Source organism: Empidonax traillii, unplaced genomic scaffold (assembly GCF_003031625.1).
Source record: "Empidonax traillii isolate 1590-97213 ecotype Southwest subspecies unplaced genomic scaffold, ASM303162v1 scaffold54:size2178333, whole genome shotgun sequence".
NCBI classification, from domain to species: Eukaryota; Metazoa; Chordata; class Aves; order Passeriformes; family Tyrannidae; genus Empidonax; species Empidonax traillii.
In genome coordinates, this window is record NW_020955247.1 from 1,368,691 (window position 1) to 1,379,541 (window position 10,851).

At 34.8% G+C, this 10,851-nt stretch overlaps 1 protein-coding gene across 8 annotated transcripts in view; it reads left to right on the forward strand.

The window, feature by feature from the left end:
* CSNK1G3 (casein kinase 1 gamma 3) overlaps window positions 1–10,851 on the forward strand; it is a 71,517-nt gene that overhangs the window by 29,907 nt on the left and 30,759 nt on the right. For 7 of the 8 annotated variants that reach the window (XM_027879351.1, XM_027879353.1, XM_027879349.1 and 4 more), the window contains one exon: window positions 3,860–3,929. In XM_027879351.1, coding sequence (XP_027735152.1) covers window positions 3,860–3,929 — 70 coding nt within the window. Of the gene's footprint in view, window positions 1–3,859; window positions 3,930–4,474; window positions 4,531–10,851 lie in introns of all 8 variants that reach the window. The other variant, XM_027879356.1, reaches the window with a different exon arrangement.

The window sequence follows — 10,851 nt, forward strand, 5'->3', positions numbered from 1 at the left end:
TTTTTCTGTTTGAGATGAAACGTGCTTATACCTGGTATTCCACAGAGCTGCTTTTAGAAATAAGTTAATTTTTTTTCTTTGTGTGAAATATAGCAAGTTGCAAAGTGGTCATTACTGCCTTTAAACTGCTGCCTTTAAATCTTTGAGGCACTGATTCATTAATCCACTGTTAAGGCTTGAATTGCTAAATAAGTGAGGTGTGTGTGGAAAGAAGTTTGCGCTTGGTTTCAAGGCTTTTTTCCTCCTTTATTTTTGGTTTCAATGAATAACCACAGTTTAGAATGATACCTTTTCAGCATCTCTTTAGGAGGTTGTAGTAAATCTAAATCCTAGTGCACATCTGTTTAAGAGACTGGTCTTCTCCTGTTACAAAAAATTTTTTTACCTGAAAATAGTTTTTGTTTGCCATTGCTTATGAAAGTGTGAGGCAGAGACTCTGAGCAGTAGTTCCCACTATATACCCATACATATACCCATATACAGAGCAGGAGTTCCCACTAATTTACTTAAAAACATGAAAAGTGGATGACGGCTGATTATTTGTATTGTGCTTTGGGTTATCAAAGTTCTTCAAAACTTCTAATCTTACAGTTCAAGTAAATGCTTTTTCAAAGCCCTTTAGAAGGGAACTGACATGTCTTCAAAATGGTCTAGTAGTTTGTTCTAAGTATTTGGGACAAAAATAATTGTGAAAAGAAAGAACATTATGAACTTGAAAAACATTTCACATTTCAGGTGCCTTTATTCTTTTATTTGAATTTATAAACATCTCACAAAAGAAAAAAAAAGGAAGGAAAAAACTTAGATCAGAAGACGCTGTCTGCTAAACTAAGGAGCTGTTTTTTTCTGTTGCTCAGGTATAGTAAATTGCACATTAATTCTTTGATGGGAGCAAGACCCCATGTCCCTCATTAAAAGAGGAATGCTCTTTTGCAGGGAAAAGGTGTCTAGGTTTTAATACTGAAGCTTTGAAATAATTAGAGTTGAATATAAAAGCAGTGTAGGGAAGGTCATTTATAGAACATTGCAAATCCCAGAACAGTTCTTTTAGGGTACTTTAGTGAAGACTTGGGCTTATGTAAGTAAAACAAAATAAACTAATTTCTTTTGGTAAGCAGAGAAGTTGGCTTCAAAATCCTCTGGGATTAATGTGATATTTGAAGAGTTATATGTTCCCAATCTTATTTTTATGTGTCGAAATATATCAAAACACTAATGAAAATAAAGAACCGTGATTTGCTATTTCTTGTTTTATTCTTGCAGAAAAAAAAAATGTAGGTGAAAAGCTTATTTGTGCTTGCCCTTTCACATGTTTTGTTAAACAAGATGATACATCCTTTGCATATCTGGAGTTACAGGAAGATATCTAAGTGTCCTTACAAAAATAAGGCAATTCCTAAAGACTGCCATCTAGTAAATGGACTATAAGGACATATTACCACGTTTTGTTCACCTTTACTGCAAGAGTAAAAATATTTAATTGTCCCTCAAGGTTTAACTTCAGTCTTTGGCTGTTGTGTAGTTGTCAAGTAGACTTGTTTGACTGTTTGACCCTCTGGAGGCTTATCAGGATTCCTGCAGGTGACCAAAACAAGCAGTGCTCATGAAGAACTAAATGTGCGTCGCAAAACCTGGAAGCTGTTTCTTTTCCCTGGAACAACTTTTTGTGTACATTTGTTCACATAAATTTAATACATACAAACTAATTATTTATTTATTTTTTTATTTGTGTTTATTTTTACAAACATCCTTTTTATGGGACAGTCTAACAGCATTAAGAGGCTATTAAGTTGTTAATTAAGTTGTTATCGATTGAGGCAAAACTGTATAATTGAACAAAATTAAACTTAATTAAGACAGTGTCTTGTATTATTATAATCAGCAGACGTGCACAGTTTTGTGGAATAAAATATTTTCCTCATAGCAGGCAGAATCATAAGTTTTAATTAGATGCTATGCAGAGACTGTATTTTGTAACTAACAGACTTTTATAACACTACTGCAGGCAAGCTAGTAGTTAAATTCATGTAGTTTTATGAAAGGTTAAAATGTTTAAATAAATGCTTCATAATGGGTTTACTCATACATCTGAAAGCTGAGTATTAAAGGTTGATACTGATTGCACTGATTGAGGTTGCACTGATTTGCTTAGGTTCATGTTTACAGTAAAGTGTTTTGTTTGGTAATAGTTGTCTTCAATGCTTGATCATAAATTTCATATGTACTTCTCATAAACTGTAACTAGGATTGTCTGGAGGCTCAGCTAGTCTTGCTTAGTAATTAATTTTTTTGAAGGATAAGCACTCTTTTTTAGAGAGTTCTTTCTCACTTAGCTGGAAAGGATGACAGTGTTCAGCTACGATGAATGCTCTGAAGCGTAAAAAGCAGATAGTAAATTCTTTTTTGCAGAAAATGTTACATTGGTCCTTCTTTACTTTTAGGCATCAACCTTTGGCATCCTGGCAACATCAGTTTACTGACAGGGACTTTAACAGGAATTGCAAACACCAGACTGTTGGAGGCAGATGAGTTGAGAAAGAGCACTAAGTTTCTCGTGATTGCACATGAGCTTATAGTTCTTATGCCCCAGATATGACATTAGAATACAACCCAGGTCAGTCGTGTTATAGCTTCTGGAGAAGATCGCGTGAGGAAAATTACTATCAGCTTGCCCAAACTTTTCCAGAAAATTGAATTCAGCAGTGTCAGTTATTGCTGTTAGCTGTATTAAAAGGCTTGCTAAGTATGTACTGCAGTTCTAGTAGTAACAGACTGTGTAATAATAATGCACTGGTAATATCCGAATTATCGCTGGTGCATTGGAAGATCACAGAATCAGTTAGGCTGGAAAAGATTGAGTCCAGCCTATGACCGAACACCACCATGTCGGCTAGACCCTAGCAGTAAGTCCCACATCCAGTCTTTCCTTAAATGCTTCCGAGAATGGTGACTCCACCACCCCGGGCAACCCATTCCAATACTTAATCACCCTTTCAGTAAAGAAATTCTTCTTAACATCCAACCTAAATCTCCCCTGGCTCAGCTTAACCTTAAGACTGTGTTATATATCACAAGAAACTAGGCATATCTTCTAAACAAAAGATGCCCTTGGAAATAACTTCAAGAGTCTTGTGGTAAAGTACCTTTACTTTGCAAACAGAGATACTCCAAAAGTTAGGGCATTCATTTAGGCTGTTTGTGTGTTCCTATGCTTCATCATAGGAGTGCTGATCTATGCTGATCTATCCTCGATGTGCTAGCATGTCAGACACAGAATTAAGATTTCATTAGTGTGCGTAAATTATGTTGAGAAAGGAAAGATTTAAACTACAAACTTATTCTGGCATTTTGCTTGTTTTGGATTTATAGTTTAGGGTGGTGATACTCAGTTTCTGCTAAGCTTGTTACTATTTGGTGGAAGGATTTGGTATTTTTTGTTAAGATCCTAGGATGAAACACTTTTTAATAAGGATACATTTTACTGTGGAATAGGTTTTTGGAGAGTCTTTTTAAGCTGTTAAGTTGCATATCAATGTCACTTTTTGGGAACTGCAAGGTATGTCACCTACATGCTTTGGAGAGCCATGCTACTTTTGAAGTATTCCATTGTAGGTCTGTGCTTTGGTTTGCATGTTGGACTCCGGTCCAGTAGAGCCATACAAGTTATAACTGGCCCTGTATGCACTAGTGTCACCTGAGGGAGGCTTCATATTCTAGGTTTCTTAATTGCCACTAATTTTGGAAAAAACATTCAAACTTTCTATGTGGCTTGGAAACAGTAGGGCTAGTTTGGCTAGTAGTAGGTTAGTATATTAGTTTTTAGGCTTTATTTTAAATGTTGTTTTTGTTTTTAAATCAGGAGCCAATGAAGTCGAGAGCACCACAGCTACATTTGGAATACAGATTCTACAAGCAGCTAGGATCTGGAGGTAAAAAAGGAGTGTTATGCATTTTACTGTGATGTAATCCAGGATCAATTTTTGACAGAAGTTTTTGGATTTAGGGTATAAATCTATTTAATAAAGTATTCTTAGTTACTTAAAGCAGAAAGAAGCCCTGTGAGTGAGTGGATTAATGTATAATTTTTTTCAAGTACTGTAACACATTTTTGCTTTACTCTTTAATTTAAAGTGTGTTTTTGGAATCCTGACTATTTAATGAATTTTAGCTATCACAGTGTTTGTCTGCATATGGGTATACCTTAAACTAAGTAGTCAGAGACTGTTCCCGGTGCGTTCTTTTTGAATAAACACTACAGATCTCCAAATTGCTGTTTACTTATTGTGTATTTTTATTGAAAGTTACTGTGAATAGCTTCAGACTCAATTTAGCTTTACTTCACTTTTGTTGATACAGTATATATTGCTGCTTGCTAGTTTTAAACCTCTTAAATACTTTTATAAAAAGTGTAACTTTAAATGCAGTTTAATATTTGAATTTCTCATTTCGCTCCCCTTGGTGCTTTTATACCCAGAAGTACTCTTATGATGGTCGCCTGAATGATCCAATTGTCACCTTTTGCTTTTATAGGTGAGCAATACCTAAAACTTCTCCCATATTTTTGTGCCTTTCACAAAACTGCGTATAATCAGTTAGAAAGATGTGAAGCTTCTTAAACTAGGAAAGTGAGTACAGATATTCTCTAAATCAGTTATAAACTAGGAAAAAAGTATAATTTCCTTGAAAATGTTCCTTTAATTCCTACAGTAGATCGTGTAGTTAGCTATTTTCCCATTTTTTACTAATGCTGAAGTTTACAGTATAAATGGGCTGCTAACTGGCTTTTTACATGCACACTCAGGTGGTTGCTTTTTAGCAAAGGCAGCCTGGATTCTATAACGGATTTTAGTTATGCTTAAACCAGTATAAAATGCTATTTAAGTTTAAAAGTCATCTCTGAAAGTCAGGGAACACCACTTTCATTTTGTTGCCTTGAATGTGTGTGCATTATGATGAGTTTTAATACTTTTTAAATACCACTTTCACTTTTTTACTTTAATTTCAGGATCATATGTTCATTACTGCAGTGGCCTGGATAGTGTTTCCCTAGTTTAGTAGCTTTCAACATTTTTTATGTTTTTTAAAGGCTCTCTCTGATGAAACATACCTTCTAATATGTTCAATTAATATAGAAAATTTTTTTTGATGCTACTGTAGGATGAATGCTTTGCAGCCAAGAATCTTTAGAGACAGCTCTTCGCAAGACATAACATTATCTGTTCCTCTTCATAGATGGAAAATAAAATTGCAGATACCTAGTCAAAATGTTGAGTCTCAAATGCTTGCTAATTGGAGAATGTCATCAGAATATGATGTCTGGGCATTCTTTTGTAAGTAGTTATAAATTGTCAGGGTACACTAGACCAGCATTGTGAAATAGTGGATAAGTGGAAAGCTGAAATCTTAAGTGCTTAACTAATGGGTAATGGCAACCTACAAGTTAGGGACTGTATCCAGCTGTGAAAACCAAGCATAGATATCTAAAATTGGAAAGGAGCTGTGTAGTAGAGGTAAGAATAAAGCTGTAATTTCTAGTTCAGACTTCAAAAATTAGGCAGTGCTTTTCAGAGCTAGGAACCCTGATGGGAGTATTTCTTGGGGAAAAAATGTCTTAGTGAATGTAACTTTGTTTACCTTTTTGTTTACTGAATAAGACACAAAGATAAAGCTGATGGTTTACTGAGTTTCATCAATATTTATGAAGAACCTTGTATTAGACTTCCTCTGTTTTTGCAGTAACCTGCTTTTATTCAAAAGTGAAAGCCTCACCTAGCACATATAGAACCCTGAAAGCTCCATTCTGAGCCTTTCTCAGGTGTCCACTTGAGACTTGTGGTAAAGGCTCCTTGAGAAGAAAGTAATATTCTTGTTCCCATCTTCTTAGAAGTTGAAAAAATTGCCGATTCCTTACCTTTCTGCAGCAGTCTCTTTCTCCGTCTTTGTAGGAGTTGTCTTCTCAAGCCCAGGAAGTTACGCAGTCTAAGATTCTTCAAGAAAAAAAAGTTGCAGTATTATTCACTTTCTGTTCTCATGTAATTTGTGGCAGTTAGTTTACTGATTTTTCATGTCATGCTTGTTTATTGTCAAGCATAGATTTAAGAAATTTTGTCACATGAACAGATGGAAAACATAGTATTGGTAAATTGGTGGACCAAGTGGTAAATTCGGGAGGCAGCTAATCTTTCCTAGAACATGAGATATTAAAAATTCTTATGCTGGGTCTATCCATGAGGACAATGTTGCCTTATGGGCAGTGCTGTACTTTTGTCAGAGCCAGACGAGATTAAAGGAAGTGATCTTCAGTGTGCAAGTTGCAGAAGAGTCTATCATAGGAGGTATAAAAATAGTTGTTGCTGCTGGAGGAAATTTCAAGTATAGTAATTGTGAGCAGATGAGAGATTTCTTGGTACATAATTACTCACCACACTAGAAGTCACAATTGTCTGAAGTCTTCTGGCTTTTAAACCCCTAAAAATCCACATTTGCAGGCTTTTTTAATTACAGTGAAGTAATCTTTTCCTTAGCAGTTATTGTTTATTCACACAACCTTTTTGTAATTTGTCTGATAGCTTTATAACTATGTGGACTGGGTATTTTGCATTTAATTGTACTGAACTTCCCCTTCTTCTCATGTTTACATGTGTACATGTATATGAATAGCAAGTGACTACCAAACTATAGTTTCAGAAGCAGCTGGTGAAAAGGGAGTCATACTCCCTTGCTTTCCCACTCTTGTAAGCAGAGCCATTATTTTCTGAATTCCACAGTTTAGGCCGCAAACTGACCTGTGTTTAGTGTGAAATAACCTGATGCTTAAGGGATAAAATTCCTGTAGCCCCTGTGAAATCCCACCGTATTTTGAGGTGGCGTGGAGAGGAGGGAGAGGCATTAACATGGCAGTGAATAGTTCTGGAAGAAAATGAAGTTATTTTGCTGCAATATCTCCCAGAAGGCAAATAAAGAAACTGTTATTAGGATTACAGATTATTTTACCTTCCAGCTCTTTTCAACAGAGCTTGTTTGTGCTTCCTCTGGTCTTGTGGGCCTCCTTGATGGAAGAAGTAGCATTTTGAAATTGTATGTTTTCTTGGTATTCCCTTGTCTCAAGCCAGTATTTGTCTACTGTAAACCTCTTTATTTATTTCTAGAATATTCCTTTTTATTTCTTTTCTAATGACCTTGTGGCTTAGTTTTTTTTTTTTTAATGTATTTTATTAATTTCTGTGGAAAGAGTCTTACTGTGTCTTAAATGCCATGAAGATTGAAGACATGCTTGAGTGGAAAAACATTTGGAGGGATCTTTTATAGTTCTTCTCCCTGAGAGAATAAGGGAAAAAATAGGCATGAAATATGATAGATATGCAGTTTTTATATACAGGACTCTTAAACTGTATTAATTCTTTGTATTTAATAAAAAGTGCTCTTGACTTGCATGGATAATTATTAACATTTCAATGTATTCCTTTGGAGAGAATCTGCTCATAAGGAAGGTTTACCATTACTCTTAAATATGCTCTTTATTGATATCCATATGAATGTGCAATATCATGCAGAATCTTTCTGGAAGAGGAAACATTTTATGTACTTTTGGATTTTTTTGAAACATTATTAATTATTCAGGGAAATGGACCGAAAACTTATTAAAAATAGTTCTTAAATTAATGTGAAGATGTGACTCATCTTAGTCTCATTGTTACTTAGCTTTCCTTTAGGTTTTTTCTGCCATAATGTTGTCACTCCTGTGACAACTCCTGTTTTCCTCCTGAAGTTTGAGATCATAGTCAGTATGCAGAAATTTCTAGCCACCTGGCAAAGTGATGGAATTTAAAATATCTTCCAATAAAATTGGTTAAATGTGTATTTTCTTAATATTCAAGTATGAATTATAAGAAAAACTGGTATGTTACCAAAAGCACAGTACTACAGATAAAACTATTGCTGAATTCTTACTTGAAATAGCAGTGGGACTTTTGGAATTAATAGAAAGCAGTTTAGTATTTTTTTATTGATTTCTGAATTCATCTTTTATACTATCAGTCTTTCTTTGTACGATTAGAAGATGAGCTGTAGGTGTATTTCATGTGGTATACCCATAATTTAACTGTGCTTTAATTCAGTTTCCTACTAGGAGGGCTGAGGGGGAGAGGAGTAAACAGTAACTGCTGCCTTAATTTGACTGCAGCAAAAAAATACTGAGTAGAACTGAGTTTTTTAATGTGGGATTTTTTTTTTCAGTTAAAAAAGCCCTTATTGGAGGATACTTAAAATGCTTTTATTCTTGGACAGCCAGGTATTTACAGTATGGTACAGTTCCTTTTTGCAGAAACGAGTCAGTACATTAAAGAAATCGTGTTGTGTGTTGGAGAGCGTAAAAAATATTTTACTTTTTGTTGTCTTGATTTTTCTAACGTGTCTTAATAAAGGAGTCGTTATCATAATGACTACGAGTCTTTGCAAGTGAATGAAGACTCTTATGTACTTACTCATCTGATAAGTGGAACAAAAGAATTTCAAGAGCTTCTGCTGCTTAAGTTATATTAGTAGAGCTCCTGTCCCTGTGCTGCTGCTAAAACAGACTTATTATAGTACCTGTATATAGCAACAATGGGTATCCATTGTTAGATTTTATTCTAACATTTGATACCATTTTTAAAAGAGACAAAGATCTGTTCAACTGTTGATTATCCTACTGGTGAAACTGCTGTATTAATGTTTCAGAGAAGACAGATGCTCAGTACTGTAAATCATATTTTATTTTTCTTAACTGTTCTTTTTGCTGAAATCTAATTAACACTTCTACTCTAAAATCTGTTAAAACTTACAGGGTCACTATTGACCAGTAAACGTATTAAATACAGTTTTGTGTACTACAGAAAAAGGTGTTGTACTTCAGAAGGCCAGTGTGAAGTGAATGCTAAGTATTGCATTTTGTCTGTGAGTCCTTTTTGATTTGCTGCCAACAGGCATGTGGTAAATGTGCTCTGCATTGCTATCTAGAAGTATACTTTTCAGTTTTGAAGTTGTGAGAGCCTCCCTTTGGTGCAATGGAATCATGGTACTTGTGTAGCGGTAATGAAAAAGTTGCTGTTGGATTAGTGGTTGAGAAGACTGCAGTGCAGGCATAATGTGATTTTGGAAGGTACAGAAATGTTACCAGACCACTTGACTATGTATTGGCTAGTAAGAACAGGCCTGTAGGTAATCCTGAGAAGCTGCAGCCAGGGAAGTACAAAGCATTTGTGCATGGCGGTCAGCTGCTGTTACAGAGCTGTGGAGTCTGCTCCATTTTGGTAGTCAAGCTCAACAGAATATTTATTTTAGCTTTTAAAGCATGTCAGGATTTGCAGATGGATAATTGTTTTGGTTTGGGAATGTAGCAATGTGAATTTGAAATACTCTGAATTTCTGATTTTGAGGGAGGCAGAGTGCCTTAAGGCTAGAGATTGAATGCTTCTTTGTTATGAGGTGCTTTACGCACAGTTTAATTTTGGCTGGTAGGTTAGACATTGCTGTTAATGCTTTTTCCTTGTTCTCTGTGTTGGAAATATTTGATGGTTCGAAGGACAAGAATGAGGTTCAGTACTTCAGTGCTTAGTGTGTTTTCCTCTAGGTAAAGACAAAAACATTCATGGTAAAAAAAATTGTGATTCTTCATCTAATTTCATTTCATACCAGCCTTAGCTGGTGTGTATGACACCCAAGTGTTCAGTGACACCTATGCATTTTTTTTTTTTTTTTTGGTACGCCTCTATTCAGGATATAGAATGCATGAAGCAGATATTGACACTGAAGGAGAGGCTATCTTTTGTATTCAAGATAATGACAGGTGATTTTTTTTTTTTTTTTTAATCTGTCACTGTGAACCACTGGGAGAAGGAAATAGGATTTCAGATTGCTAGTGGTACCACATCTAGTTCATCTCCTAGGCCTTAGCCACCTTGCCTTTCACTTCAGCCTCCGGAGGAAAATGCAGCCCAGCCTGATTTCATTGAGTGTGTCACCATCTGTGTTTTGCTATATCTCTTCCCAGGACAAAATTTTCAGCATTATGTTTTCTTGATTTCTTTCTCAGTTGGTAGACTGTAACTTATTTTACTAGATTGAAAGTCTTCCATATCATGAGGAAGTATCACAAAAACAAGTCTCCTGGAGTGTAGGGCTATAAACAAATTGGAGATCAATTTATATAACAGGTAATAATTTTTCTTTGTAGATCCACTAGAAACAATTAAAAATAACTTAGCTCATTCTATATTTGCAAAATATTTTGGGATCGGTATCTTGCACACACTGTTATTGCAGGATAAGAATTATGGAGGTTATTGGGTGTTTGAAGGGAGTTTGAAAAGAAGAGTTTATATGAGAGTACTCTAATGCGATGTATGTGCAAACATATGAATTTACTATTCCCAGTACTTAGTTAAAGTAGCAATAATGGACTGGAGCTTCAGATTTTAGAATATTATTTAATTTCTAAAACAATTGTATTATGTTTCTAATGATCAGTAACAATGGAAGTGGAAGATAAAATGTCTTTGGTGAGCAACAGAGTTAGTAAATCAGTCAGTTTGGGATAGTCTTAGTGGACATATAAATTGCATTTTAAGAGTTCTTATAGGTGTGTCTGAAGTGTCTCACTTCATAACCTTTTTATATATCTTGCTGTCATGCACTATAAATGCAAAGTAAATTTTATTAGTAACTTCAGAACTTTGCTTTGAGATACTCCTAAGTAGGTAACTGAGAATTTACTCTTAAACTGAAAACTGGTTTTAATTTTCTTCCTTTTTTTTTTTTTTTTTTTTTTTTTTTTTTTTTTTTTTTTTTTTTTTTTTTTTTTTTTTTGTTTTT